A 15,417-nucleotide genomic window follows, 5' to 3' on the forward strand; every position below is an offset into this window, starting at 1 on the left:
TTAAGTTGTCATCAAAACACAATAAGACGTAGCCTAATGAATCTCCTTTATCAATTAATTTTCCGTACAAATAATGACGACGGCCTTGACTCAAAGTAAAATCTACCTGCAGAAGTAAGAATGAAATCATTGATTCATTTAACAGCGAAATATCCCCTCTCGGCCCTCAACACTTGGTCATAACAGTCGGGGTCGGAGATGTGTGGCCTATTCCCACGCACCCCCGCCTCTCCTCCACCGCCCTTCTTGTGCCTCTGCCAAAATATGTGAAACGCAATCCTAGCCCTGGTCACAGAGAGCAGTTATTTTAAAACTTCAAACTCAGCCACCTCGATAATGACGCTAAGATCCACGAACTCAACGGACAGATCTCCGCTTTAATTTGGGAACTAAACTAAAATGAGCAACCGCCTCCTCGCTTGGAGTTCACCTTCGATCTACGTTCGTTAGTTCGCTGTCCTTTCTCCGCTAGCGCGTCTCCAATGTCTCTCCCGGTAGTTCTCCCCGGATCGTGTTGCCCTGTAACCAGGGTTCCGCTGGCCTCTCAGTTGGCAGACCCGACGTTCAGGATCCGGCCGCCCCGCTGCATATCTGCCTCTCGCATGCCTGGTTCTCAGTCCAGGCTGCTCCCAGCGCTGCTCCCCGGCCGCCCGCTGCTCTCCCTCGGATTACTGCAGCTGGTTCTCGGCTGCTCCATGGTCGCGCTCTCCTTCGGAGCTCTCTCCCTCAGTAGCTCTCCACCCATCCGAAACGCATGCCCTTTCTGGGCTGGGTCTTCAGTGAGTATAGTTACATTCTAGGTTTATTAACATCACCCACACATAATGAATGAATAAGAAGGCAGTATTTGAATGACTCTCCGTGTTCTTGGTCTATGATAGGACATAGGACTCTATCAACAGGTCGTGTAGCAGTTCTGGAACTATTACGCAAATCACACTCTGGTTATGGCATTTAGCCAATCAAATCCACCAGAAACAGACATGGTCGAGCTCTAGCCTGGTGTCGTATCTAGATGCTATTTTAGATTGTCCCCTAGCATAAGGCTACTTGTGTGTTGACAGTTGACATTATTTTAGGGTGGTTTATGTTGGTAACCCCTGCAGTTAGATACTATGTGTGTGGACCAGATTGTCAGAAATGACTGGGTAGAAATAAAGTTTAAATCCAAATCTGTTTCTTTATAAATCAGTCAGTCCAAATAAGGGACTACTACTGTCCTATTGTCATGCATGTCAGTATCAGGGTCAAGGGTTATAACCTAGTTATTACTCACCAGTACCACTAGGCATTTCCTGGTCTGTGACTGTCTTCACCCCCAGGAAGCTAATCTCAAATCACTGTAAGGTTTTCCCACTGATCTATAGGACCTACTGTAGGGGTTTCCCACTGATCTACAGGGCCTACTGTAGGGGTTTCCCACTGATCTACAGGGCCTACTGTAGGGGTTTCCCACTGATCTACAGGGCCTACTGTAGGGGTTTCCCACTGATCTACAGGGCCTACTGTAGGGGTTTCCCACTGATCTACAGGGCCTACTGTAGGGGTTTCCCACTGATCTACAGGGCCTACTGTAGGGGTTTCCCACTGATCTACAGGGCCTACTGTAGGGTTTTCCCACTGATCTATAGGGACTACTGTAGGGTTTTCCCACTGATCTATAGGGACTACTGTAGGGTTTTCACACTGATCTATAAGGACTACTGTAGGGTTTTCCCACTGATCTATAGGGACTACTGTAGGGTTTTCACACTGATCTATAAGGACTACTGTAGGGTTTTCCCACTGATCTATAGGGCCTACTGTAGGGTTTTCCCACTGATCTATAGGGTCTACTGTAGGGTTTTCACACTGATCTATAGGGTCTACTGTAGGGTTTTCCCACTGATCTATAAGGACTACTGTAGGGTTTTCACACTGATCTATAAGGACTACTGTAGGGTCTTCCCACTGATCTATAGGGACTACTGTAGGGTTTTCACACTGATCTATAGGGCCTACTGTAGGGTTTCCCCACTGATCTATAGGGCCTATTGTAAGGTTTTCCCACTGATCTATAGGGACTACTGTAGGGTTTTCACACTGATCTATAGGGACTACTGTAAGGTTTTCCCACTGATCTATAAGGTCTACTGTAGAGTTTTCACACTGATCTATAAGGCCTACTGTAGGGTTTTCCCACTGATCTGTAGGGTCTACTGTAGGGTTTTCACACTGATCTGTAGGGCTACTGTAGGGGACTACTACTGTCCTATTGTCATGCATGTCAGTATCAGGGTCAAGGGTTATAACCTACTTATTACTCACCAGTACCACTAGGCATTTCCTGGTCTGTGACTGTCTTCACCCCCAGGAAGCTAATCTCAAATCACCACATTTTCTCAGAGAACATTGTGACTAATATTTCTCTTGGAAAACACATTCTGAACCAGACCCGGAGCTTTGACATTTATTTCTCCAGGATGTCCATCTTGGGCGATGTCCTAAATAGTACCCTATTCCCTACATAGTGTAATCTTTCTGGACCCTGGTCAAAAGTAGTGCACTAAATAATAGGGAATAGGGTGTTATTGTGGGATGCAGCCCCTGGTCTTTCTCCATCTTGGTTTATATAATAGTGTAATAAAAGGCTATATTGCTTGTTGAGCATCCCTTCCTGCTGCCTGATACACATCTCCTCTCAGACACATCGATTCTAACCTGGTTATATGGAGAAACCTTATCGCCTCACGAGTCCTAAAATACTTTATAATGCTCTCCCTCTCTCTGCAACAGACTGATCTCAGCTCACCCATGCTTTAGTTTAGAGAAGACAGAGAATTGTAGCCTACAATAGAGTTTAGAGAAGACTGAGCTACAGTGTAAGGACCAGTTAGAAACATTTTACATAGACCTAACTAGTAGTATGGATTCACTTGTTAAGAATCTACATAGGCCTAATAAAGGGTTCATTAAGCATTGAACATTGTTGTTCTTTTAAAATGGGACTGTGCATTGTACAATGGCTTTTCTAACATCTCTAAGACTTTAACCCAGAGGTTACATGCTTGTCTAGCTACTACTGCTACTCAGACTAAATACAATGGTGACTGCCAGGCCGGCCAAACCCCCAAATAATGCCAGTGTTTAGTCCTAATCTGTTCAGCCACTGTGACAGACCACTTCAGTTGGGCGTATTAGACTCTTTCAGTTTCATCACAAAATACTTCTGGAGAGAAACTGACATTTTGCAGATTCTACTGGTAGCAACGAGATTGAGCACAATTTGTGTTTTTTTGTTGTTGTTGTTCTTCCCAAGAATGTGAAATGATTAAAGAGTATTCTGAGATATTGTAGGGTTTTCACACTGATCTATAGGGTCTACTGTAGGGTTTTCACACTGATCTATAGGGACTACTGTAGGGTTTTCACACTGATCTATAAGGTCTACTATAGGGTTTTCACACTGATCTATAGGGTATACTGTAGGGTTTTCACACTGATCTATAAGGTCTACTGTAGGGTTTTCACACTGATTTATAAGGTCTACTGTAGGGTTTTCACACTGATCTATAGGGTCTACTGTAGGGTTTTCACACTGATCTATAGGGACTACTGTAGGGTTTTCCCACTGATCTATAGGGTCTACTGTAGGGTTTTCACACTGATCTATAGGGTCTACTGTAGGGTTTTCACACTGATCTATAGGGTCTACTGTAGGGTTTTCACACTGATCTATAGGGACTACTGTAGGGTTTTCACACTGATCTATAAGGTCTACTATAGGGTTTTCACACTGATCTATAGGGTATACTGTAGGGTTTTCACACTGATCTATAAGGTCTACTGTAGGGTTTTCACACTGATTTATAAGGTCTACTGTAGGGTTTTCACACTGATCTATAGGGTATACTGTAGGGTTTTCACACTGATCTATAAGGTCTACTGTAGGGTTTTCACACTGATTTATAAGGTCTACTGTAGGGTTTTCACACTGATCTATAGGGTCTACTGTAGGGTTTTCACACTGATCTATAGGGACTACTGTAGGGTTTTCCCACTGATCTATAGGGTCTACTGTAGGGTTTTCACACTGATCTATAGGGTCTACTGTAGGGTTTTCACACTGATCTATAGGGTCTACTGTAGGGTTTTCCCACTGATCTATAGGGTCTACTGTAGGGTTTTCCCACTGATCTATAGGGACTACTGTAGGGTTTTCCCACTGATCTATAGGGTCACCTGTAGGGTTTTCCCACTGATCTATAGGGTCTACTGTAGGGTTTTCCCACTGATCTATAGGGTCTACTGTAGGGTTTTCCCACTGATCTATAGGGACTACTGTAGGGTTTTTCCACTGATCTATAGGGTCTACTGTAGGGTTTTCCCACTGATCTATAGGGACTAATGTAGGGTTTCCCCACTGATCTATAGGGTCTACGGTAGGGTTTTCCCACTGATCTATAGGGTCTACTGTAGGGTTTTCCCACTGATCTATAGGGACTACTGTAGGGTTTTCACACTGATCTATAGGGACTACTTTAAGGTGGTGTATATTTCTCTTGGTCTTTGAAGATGTGAAGTAGGCCAATGTGCTTCTACATTTGTGAAAAGTGAATAATATTGTGTGAAAGACATGGCAAATTCTCCTGTTTAAAGTGCTTTTTTTAATGTCCACCAGCAAATCACTCCTCAGCCAACATACCGACTCACGCAGCATACTGCCATGTTCCAGGAAATCTGTGTAAGGGAGTTACGGTCTGTTGAGTGACTCTGTAGTTATTGTTGGGAAGTGTGGTGCTGTAGCCTTCACAGGAAGCTGAAGGAAGCAGACACTCTCTGCTTTGGTTCATTATGTCAGAGTAAGTCAGAAAACATTCACACAACCTTTTACAACATTCAGAAACCATTCATTCAACCTTAGACAACATTCACACAGTCTTCAGACAACTTTTTAACAACATTCCAACAACCTTAAACAACATTCCCACAACCTTAGACAACATCCACACAAGATGTACACAACCTTATATTTGACAACATTCCCACAAGTTGATATTCACCTCAGCTGAACTTAAACAACCCTAATTGAAAACATACTTCACATGGACTTGAAGAATCTATAGGTGAAACTCTCTGAAATGGATATCATACCGTAACAATCCAATGACAAGCAGGTCAGCTCAGTCCATACAAGAACTATTAGTGGTGAGACTCATATATGCTCAGCGGGGGCGCAGCGGTCTAAGGCACTGCATCTCAGTGTAAGCGGTGTCACTACAGTCCCTGGTTCGAATCCAGGCTGAATCACATCCGGCCGTGATTGGGAGTCCCATAGGGCGGCGCACAATTGGCCCAGCGTCGTCCGGGGTAGGCCGTCTTTGTAAATAAGAATGTGTTCTTAACTGACTTGCCTACTTAAATAAAATAATATATATGCAGCAGCCACATATTGAGTCAGTTATGCACTGGATGAGGTGGGGTGATGGGAGACGAGGATGCAGAGAGAGGCTACGTCTCAAATGACATCCTATTCGCTCTACTCCCATGAGACTCTGGTCAATATAGTGCACTATGTAGGGGATAGGACTCTAGTCAATGTAGGGCATAGGGCTCTGGTCAATGTAGTGCATTATGTAGGGGATATGGCTCTGGTCAATATAGTGCACTATATAGGGAGTGGAGTGTAAACGGAGTAGGCACACCTGGAGAAGCAAGATTCCATCCCCCAAAACCCCCTGCAGCGGCTCCGTCAGTGAGTCCTGTCACTAGATGTTAATTTATTACCAGTGGATTTAATCATGTGGATTGGCCTGGCTTGATAAGAATCTGGTCAGAGTATTAGGAGGAGGAAAAGTCTCTCAGTTGGTCTTCTCTTGAGAGAGACATTTTATCAGTACTTGAATTAACAGGCCTGTTTCTGGTGGTATTGGAAACTACTTGGATCATACTACTACCTACTAGAAGAGTAGGTCCAGAGCTCTGTCCTTTTTAAGATCCTCAGACCCACTGGGACTATAGAGATCATCCAGATATAGGCCTGTGTGCGTCTGTGTCCCTGTGTATATGAAATGTGGTTCCAGTCCCTGTGTGTATGAAAGGTGGTTCCAGTCCCTGTGTGTATGAAAGGTGGTTCCAGTCCCTGTGTGTATGAAAGGTGGTTCCAGTCCCTGTGTGTATGAAAGGTGGTTCCAGTCCCTGTGTGTATGAAAGGTGGCTCCAGCCCCTGTGTGTATGAAAGGTGGCTCCAGCCCCTGTGTGTATGAAAGGTGGTTTCAGTCCCTGTGTGTGTGAAAGGTGGTTCCAGCCCCTGTGTGTATGAAAGGTGGCTCCAGGCCCTGTGTGTGTGAAAGGTGGTTCCAGTCCCTGTGTGTATGAAAGGTGGTTCCAGTCCCTGTGTGTATGAAAGGTGGTTCCAGTCCCTGTGTGTATGAAAGGTGGCTCCAGTCCCTGTGTGTATGAAAGGTGGTTCCAGCCCCTGTGTGTATGAAAGGTGGTTCCAGTCCCTGTGTGTATGAAAGGTGGTTTCAGTCCCTGTGTGTATGAAAGGTGGTTCCAGCCCCTGTGTATGTGAAAGGTGGTTCCAGTCCTTGTGTCTATGAAAGGTGGTTCCAGTCCCTGTGTGTATGAAAGGTGGTTTCAGTCCCTGTGTGTATGAAAGGTGGTTCCAGCCCCTGTGTATGTGAAAGGTGGTTCCAGTCCCTGTGTGTATGAAAGGTGGTTCCAGTCCCTGTGTGTATGAAAGGTGGTTCCAGTCCCTGTGTGTATGAAAGGTGGTTTCAGTCCCTGTGTGTATGAAAGGTGGTTTCAGTCCCTGTGTGTATGACAGGTGGTTCCAGTCCCTGTGTATGTGAAAGGTGGTTCCAACCCCTGTGTGTATGAAAGGTGGTTCCAGCCCCTGTGTCGGTAGTGTCAGATAGTTCAGATATCTCTGGTTCTATGAGAGCCATATCAGAACCACAATGAAGGAGCTGGGTAGAACAGGAAGCACCATGATTTAGAGCACACGCATTGATACCAGAGGATAATTTGTTAGTCCCCATGAGGTCAAATGCTATTTCTAGGGGGTTTAGGGTTAAGGTTAGAATAAGTGTTAGGGTTAGAATTACATTAAGGGTTAGGAGCTAGGGTTAGTTTTGGGGTTTGAGTTTATTTTATTTTTACAGGGACAGTGCACATTAATCAACGTTTCAGTAAAAGTGCCGGTTTTAGCCAGCCGGCTAATTTTCAACCGCAGTCCCTGGGCAGGTTATTAAAAACAATTACAATATAGATAATCATTGAGCAGTGAGCACACGCAGAGCAACATAGGACAAGCAAGACGTAGCATACAGACAGAGCAACGTAGGACAAGCAAGACGTAGCATACAGACAGAGCAACGTAGGACAAGCAAGACGTAGCATACAGACAGAGCAACATAGGACAAGCAAGACGTAGCATACAGACAGAGCACCGTCGGACAAGCAAGACGTAGCTTACAGACAGAGCAACGTAGGACAAGCAAGACGTAGCATACAGACAGAGAAACATAGGACAAGCAAGACGTAGCATACAGACAGAGCAACATAGGACAAGCAAGACGTAGCATACAGACAGAGCAACGTAGGACAAGCAAGACGTAGCATACAGACAGAGCAACATAGGACAAGCAAGACGTAGCATACAGACAGAGCAACATAAGACAAGCAAGATGTAGCATACAGACAGAGAAACATAGAACAAAAAGCAACAAGACAAAATCCATAAGAGCAACAAAGTGTTTCCACACCTCACAAGCTACAGACAACAGACAACATGGAAAGCGGCAATACACAGCTAGGGATTATGTTCACAAATCTGATTGGCCTTTAGCCATGTCTTCATGCATTTTGTGAAAGTGTGATATGTGGTGCAGTTATGTGTGTCTGGTGGCAGTGTATTCCAGACATGGGAAGCTCTCACAGAGAAAGCGGATTTACTAAAGGTGCTATTCCTTAAGGGAACTATACAGTCACCTCTCATGGCAGACCTTGTGGATCTGCTGCCATATGTTTGGGTTTTCTGTTTAACAGCAATACTGAGTGGAGGAGGAGCCAGGCCATTTAGGATCTTGAATACAAGACATGCGTTGGTGTATTGCACAAGATTTTCCCAACTCAGGAGCTCATGCTTTCTGAAGATGTAACAGTGATGATGGCTATTGGGCTTCCTATCAGGCACATTGAGAGCCTGTTTGTAGACAGACTGAATAGGTTTTAATGTTGTATAGCAAGCTTGGGTCCAACTAGTCAAGCAGTATGTTAAGTGGGGGAGTATCATAGATTTGAGGATACAGTTTTGTTACCTCTGTAGTCAAACAATTTCGTATGAATCGGAAATGAGCTAGGTTGAATTTGGTTATTTTAATGACCTTTTTCACCTGCTTTTTAAAAGAGAGGTTGGAATCAAGTATGATGCCAAGGTACTTAAAATCAGATACCACCTGGAGCTTCTCCCCTGATACACAGACATCTGGTTCAGTAGCATCAGATACAACCTGGAGCTTCTCCCCTGATACACAGACATCTGGTTCAGTAGCATCAGATACCACCTGGAGCTTCTCCCCTGATACACAGACATCTGGTTCAGTAGCATCAGATACAACCTGGAGCTTCTCCCCTGATACACAGACATCTGGTTCAGTAGCATCAGATACCACCTGGAGCTTCTCCCCTGATACACAGACATCTGGTTCAGTAGCATCAGATACCATCTGGAGCTTCTCCCCTGATACACAGACATCTGGTTCAGTAGCATCAGATACCACCTGGAGCTTCTCCACTGATACACAGACATCTGGTTCAGTAGCATCAGATACCACCTGGAGCTTCTGCCCTGACACATAGACATCTGGTTCGGTAGCATCAGATACCACCTGGAGCTTCTCCCCTGATACATAGACATCTGGTTCAGTAGCATCAGATACCACCTGGAGCTTCTCCCCTGATACACAGACATCTGGTTCAGTAGCATCAGATACCACCTGGAGCTTCTCCACTGATACACAGACATCTGGTTCAGTAGCATCAGATACCACCTGGAGCTTCTGCCCTGACACATAGACATCTGGTTCAGTAGCATCAGATACCACCTGGAGCTTCTCCCCTGATACATAGACATCTGGTTCAGTAGCATCAGATACCACCTGGAGCTTCTCCCTTGACACATAGACATCTGGTTCAGTAGCATCTGTTGCCCTCTTTGTGAAGAACATGCAAACAGTTTCTTTTCACATTGAGATGCAAACATGAGTCACTAAGCCACTTTGTAACCTGGACCATTACAGTAGTGAGTTCTTGTGCAGCTTGTTGTTTGCTCTTTGCATGCACATATATCACTGTATCATCTGCATACATTTGAACTTCAGACCCAGTACAGACAGAAGGCAGATCATTAATGTACAGGCTGAACAGGAGGGGCCCCAGTATTGACCCTTGGGGCACACCCACATCATAGCTAAGAGTGGGTGACAGCTCATTGCTCCCTCTGACACACTGAGTTCTGCCTTCAAGGTATGATTTCATCCATCTCAAGGCATCGGGGGAAAAGTTGAACTTGGACAATTTTGTGATGAGAATCTCATGGTTAACAGTATCAAAAGCCTTCCTTATGTCCAGAAACACAGTCCCAACAACGCCCCCTTTGTCCATCTTGGACTTCACATTTTCCAGAAGAAAGCAGTTGGCCGTTTCTGTGGAGTGTTTCGCTCTGAAGCCAAACTGTTAGGAGCTAAGGTTAGGTTTAAGGTTAAGTTTAGTTTTAGGGTTAGGGTTAAGAGCTAGGGTTAGGTTTAAGGTTAGGGTTAGGAGCTAGGGTTAGGTTTTTGGGTTAAGGTTAGGGTTTAGGTTAGGGTTAAGGTTAAGTTTAGGGTTTGGGTAAGAGTACGGGTTAGGGTTAGTTTTAGGGTTAGGGGTTAGGGAAAATAAGATTTTGAAGGGGACTGAATTGTGTCCCCCCACAAGGTTAGCTGTACAAGACTGTGTGTGTGTGTGTGTGTGTGTGTGTGTGTGTGTGTGTGTGTGTGTGTGTGTGTGTGTGTGTGTGTGTGTGTGTGTGTGTGTGTGTGTGTGTTCATTAATGTCTGTGTGTGTGTTCATTAATGTGTGTGTGTGTGTGTGTTCATTAATGTGTGTGGTTGTGGGTGGGTTTTATGTCTGTATGCCCGTGGTATACAGGATGTATTGCTGACTGGTGTCTGTGTGCCCGTGGTATACAGGATGTATTGCTGACTGGTGTCTGTATGCCCGTGGTATACAGGATGTATTGCTGACTGGTGTCTGTATGCCCGTGGTATACAGGATGTATTGCTGACTGGTGTCTGTATGCCCGTGGTATACAGGATGTATTGCTGACTGGTGTCTGTATGCCCGTGGTATACACGATGTATTGCTGACTGGTGTCTGAATGCCCGTGGTATAATGGATGTATTGCTGACTGGTGTCTGTATGCCCGTGGTATACAGGATGTATTGCTGACTGGTGTCTGTATGCCCGTGGTATACAGGATGTATTGCTGACTGGTGTCTGTGTGCCCGTGGTATACAGGATGTATTGCTGACTGGTGTCTGAATGCCCGTGGTATACAGGATGTATTGCTGACTGGTGTCTGTATTCCCATGGTATATAGGATGTATTGCTGACTGGTGTCTGTGTTCCCGTGGTATACAAGATGTATTGCTGACTGGTATCTGTATGCCCGTGGTATACAGGATGTATTGCTGACTGGTGTCTGTATGCCCGTGGTATACAGGATGTATTGCTGACTGGTGTCTGTGTGCCCGTGGTATACAGGATGTATTGCTGACTGGTGTCTGTGTGCCCGTGGTATACAGGATGTATTGCTGACTGGTGTCTGTGTGCCCGTGGTATAATGGATGTATTGCTGACTGGTGTCTGTATGCCCGTGGTATACAGGATGTATTGCTGACTGGTGTCTGTATGCCCGTGGTATACAGGATGTATTGCTGACTGGTGTCTGTATGCCCGTGGTATACAGGATGTATTGCTGACTGGTGTCTGTATGCCCGTGGTATACACGATGTATTGCTGACTGGTGTCTGTGTGCCGGTGTTTACAGGATGTATTGCTGACTGGTGTCTGTGTGCCCGTGGTATACAGGATGTATTGCTGACTGGTGTCTGTGTGCCCGTGGTATACAGGATGTATTGCTGACTGGTGTCTGTGTGCCCGTGGTATACAGGATGTTTTGCTGACTGGTGTCTGTGTGCCCGTGGTATACAGGATGTATTGCTGACTGGTGTCTGTGTGCCCGTGGTATACAAGATGTATTGCTGACTGGTGTCTGTTTGCCCGTGGTATACAAGATGTATTGCTGACTGGTGTCTGTGTGCCCGTGGTATACAGGATGTATTGCTGACTGGTGTCTGTGTGCCCGTGGTATACAGGATGTTTTGCTGACTGGTGTCTGTGTGCCCGTGGTATACAGGATGTATTGCTGACTGGTGTCTGTGTGCCCGTGGTATACAAGATGTATTGCTGACTGGTGTATGTTTGCCCGTGGTATACAGGATGTATTGCTGACTGGTGTCTGTGTGCCCGTGGTATACAAGATGTATTGCTGACTGGTGTCTGTTTGCCCGTGGTATACAGGATGTATTGCTGACTGGTGTCTGTGTGCCCGTGGTATACAGGATGTATTGCTGACTGGTGTCTGTGTGCCTGTGGTATACAGGATGTATTGCTGACTGGTGTCTGTGTGCCCGTGGTATACAGGATGTATTGCTGACTGGTGTCTGTGTGCCCGTGGTATACAGGATGTATTGCTGACTGGTGTCTGTGTGCCCGTGGTATACAGGATGTATTGCTGACTGGTGTCTGTGTGCCCGTGGTATAATGGATGTATTGCTGACTGGTGTCTGTATGCCCGTGGTATACAGGATGTATTGCTGACTGGTGTCTGTGTGCCCGTGGTATACAGGATGTATTGCTGACTGGTGTCTGTGTGCCCGTGGTATACAGGATGTATTGCTGACTGGTGTCTGTGTGCCCGTGGTATACAGGATGTATTGCTGACTGGTGTCTGTGTGCCCGTGGTATACAGGATGTATTGCTGACTGGTGTCTGTGTGCCTGTGGTATACAGGATGTATTGCTGACTGGTGTCTGTGTGCCCGTGGTATACAGGATGTATTGCTGACTGGTGTCTGTGTTCCCGTGGTATACAGGATGTATTGCTGACTGGTGTCTGTGTGCCCGTGGTATACAGGATGTATTGCTGACTGGTGTCTGTGTTCCCGTGGTATACAGGATGTATTGCTGACTGGTGTCTGTGTGCCCGTGGTATACAGCATGTATTGCTGACTGGTGTCTGTGTGCCCGTGGTATACAGGATGTATTGCTGACTGGTGTCTGTGTGCCCGTGGTATACAGGATGTATTGCTGACTGGTGTCTGTGTGCCCGTGGTATACAGGATGTATTGCTGACTGGTGTCTGTGTGCCCGTGGTATGCAGGATGTATTGCTGACTGGTGTCTGTGTGCCCGTGGTATGCAGGATGTATTGCTGACTGGTGTCGGTGTGCCCGTGGTATGCAGGATGTATTGCTGACTGGTGTCTGTGTGCCCGTGGTATACAGGATGTATTGCTGACTGGTGTCTGTGTGCCCGTGGTATACAGGATGTATTGCTGACTGGTGTCTGTGTGCCCGTGGTATACAGGATGTATTGCTGACTGGTGTCTGTGTGCCCGTGGTATACAGGATGTATTGCTGACTGGTGTCTGTGTGCCCGTGGTATACAGGATGTATTGCTGACTGGTGTCTGTATGCCCGTGGTATACAGGATGTATTGCTGACTGGTGTCTGTATGCCCGTGGTATACAGGATGTATTGCTGACTGGTGTCTGTATGCCCGTGGTATACAGGATGTATTGCTGACTGGTGTCTGTATGCCCGTGGTATACAGGATGTATTGCTGACTGGTTTCTGTGTGCCCGTGGTATACAGGATGTATTGCTGACTGGTGTCTGTGTGCCCGTGGTATACAGGATGTATTGCTGACTGGTGTCTGTGTGCCCGTGGTATACAGGATGTATTGCTGACTGGTATCTGTATGCCCGTGGTATACAGGATGTATTGCTGACTGGTGTCTGTATGCCCGTGGTATACAGGATGTATTGCTGACTGGTGTCTGTGTGCCCGTGGTATACAGGATGTATTGCTGACTGGTGTCTGTGTGCCCGTGGTATACAGGATGTATTGCTGACTGGTGTCTGTGTGCCCGTGGTATACAGGATGTATTGCTGACTGGTGTCTGTATGCCCGTGGTATACACGATGTATTGCTGACTGGTGTCTGTGTGCCGGTGTTTACAGGATGTATTGCTGACTGGTGTCTGTGTGCCCGTGGTATACAGGATGTATTGCTGACTGGTGTCTGTGTGCCCGTGGTATACAGGATGTATTGCTGACTGGTGTCTGTGTGCCCGTGGTATACAGGATGTATTGCTGACTGGTGTCTGTATGCCCGTGGTATACACGATGTATTGCTGACTGGTGTCTGTGTTCCCGTGGTATACAGGATGTATTGCTGACTGGTGTCTGTGTGCCCGTGGTATACAGCATGTATTGCTGACTGGTGTCTGTGTGCCCGTGGTATACAGGATGTATTGCTGACTGGTGTCTGTGTGCCCGTGGTATACAGGATGTATTGCTGACTGGTGTCTGTGTGCCCGTGGTATACAGGATGTATTGCTGACTGGTGTCTGTGTGCCCGTGGTATGCAGGATGTATTGCTGACTGGTGTCTGTGTGCCCGTGGTATGCAGGATGTATTGCTGACTGGTGTCGGTGTGCCCGTGGTATGCAGGATGTATTGCTGACTGTTGTCTGTGTGCCCGTGGTATACAGGATGTATTGCTGACTGGTGTCTGTGTGCCCGTGGTATACAGGATGTATTGCTGACTGGTGTCTGTGTGCCCGTGGTATACAGGATGTATTGCTGACTGGTGTCTGTGTGCCCGTGGTATACAGGATGTATTGCTGACTGGTGTCTGTATGCCCGTGGTATACAGGATGTATTGCTGACTGGTGTCTGTGTGCCCGTGGTATACAGGATGTATTGCTGACTGGTGTCTGTGTGCCCGTGGTATACAGGATGTATTGCTGACTGGTGTCTGTGTGCCCGTGGTATACAGGATGTATTGCTGACTGGTGTCTGTGTGCCCGTGGTATACAGGATGTATTGCTGACTGGTGTCTGTGTGCCCGTGGTGTACAGGATGTATTGCTGACTGGTGTCTGTATGCCCGTGGTATACAGGATGTATTGCTGACTGGTGTCTGTATGCCCGTGGTATACAGGATGTATTGCTGACTGGTGTCTGTATGCCCGTGGTATACAGGATGTATTGCTGACTGGTGTCTGTATGCCCGTGGTATACAGGATGTATTGCTGACTGGTGTCTGTGTGCCCGTGGTATACAGGATGTATTGCTGACTGGTGTCTGTGTGCCCGTGGTATACAGGATGTATTGCTGACTGGTGTCTGTGTGCCCGTGGTATACAGGATGTATTGCTGACTGGTATCTGTATGCCCGTGGTATACAGGATGTATTGCTGACTGGTGTCTGTATGCCCGTGGTATACAGGATGTATTGCTGACTGGTGTCTGTGTGCCCGTGGTATACAGGATGTATTGCTGACTGGTGTCTGTGTGCCCGTGGTATACAGGATGTATTGCTGACTGGTGTCTGTGTGCCCGTGGTATAATGGATGTATTGCTGACTGGTGTCTGTATGCCCGTGGTATACAGGATGTATTGCTGACTGGTGTCTGTATGCCCGTGGTATACAGGATGTATTGCTGACTGGTGTCTGTATGCCCGTGGTATATAGGATGTATTGCTGACTGGTGTCTGTATGCCCGTGGTATACAGGATGTATTGCTGACTGGTGTCTGTATGCCCGTGGTATACAGGATGTATTGCTGACTGGTGTCTGAATGCCCGTGGTATACAGGATGTATTGCTGACTGGTGTCTGTATTCCCGTGGTATATAGGATGTATTGCTGACTGGTGTCTGTGTTCCCGTGGTATACAAGATGTATTGCTGACTGGTATCTGTATGCCCGTGGTATACAGGATGTATTGCTGACTGGTGTCTGTAAGCCCGTGCTATACAGGATGTATTGCTGACTGGTGTCTGTGTGCCCGTGGTATACAGGATGTATTGCTGACTGGTGTCTGTATGCCCGTGGTATACAGGATGTATTGCTGACTGGTGTCTGTATGCCCGTGGTATATAGGATGTATTGCTGACTGGTGTCTGTATGCCCGTGGTATACAGGATGTATTGCTGACTGGTGTCTGTATGCCCGTGGTATACAGGATGTATTGCTGACTGGTGTCTGAATTCCCGTGGTATACAGGATGTATTGCTGACTGGTGTCTGTATTCCCGTGGTATAT

General features: G+C 46.5%; 1 protein-coding gene across 1 annotated transcript in view; it reads left to right on the forward strand.

The window, feature by feature from the left end:
* Positions 1–218: 218 nt before the first annotated feature.
* The window catches only part of LOC106570822 (endosomal transmembrane epsin interactor 1), an 81,802-nt gene continuing 66,603 nt past the window's right edge, over positions 219–15,417 (forward strand). Inside the window, exon 1 of the mRNA XM_045695328.2 lies at positions 219–779. Within this exon, the coding sequence (XP_045551284.1) occupies positions 483–779 (297 nt within the window). The 5' untranslated portion in view covers positions 219–482. The remainder of the gene's footprint in view (positions 780–15,417) is intronic.

The sequence above is a fragment of the Salmo salar genome, chromosome 15 (genome assembly GCF_965601325.2).
Source record: "Salmo salar chromosome 15, fSalSal1, whole genome shotgun sequence".
In the NCBI taxonomy this organism is placed as follows: domain Eukaryota; kingdom Metazoa; phylum Chordata; class Actinopteri; order Salmoniformes; family Salmonidae; genus Salmo; species Salmo salar.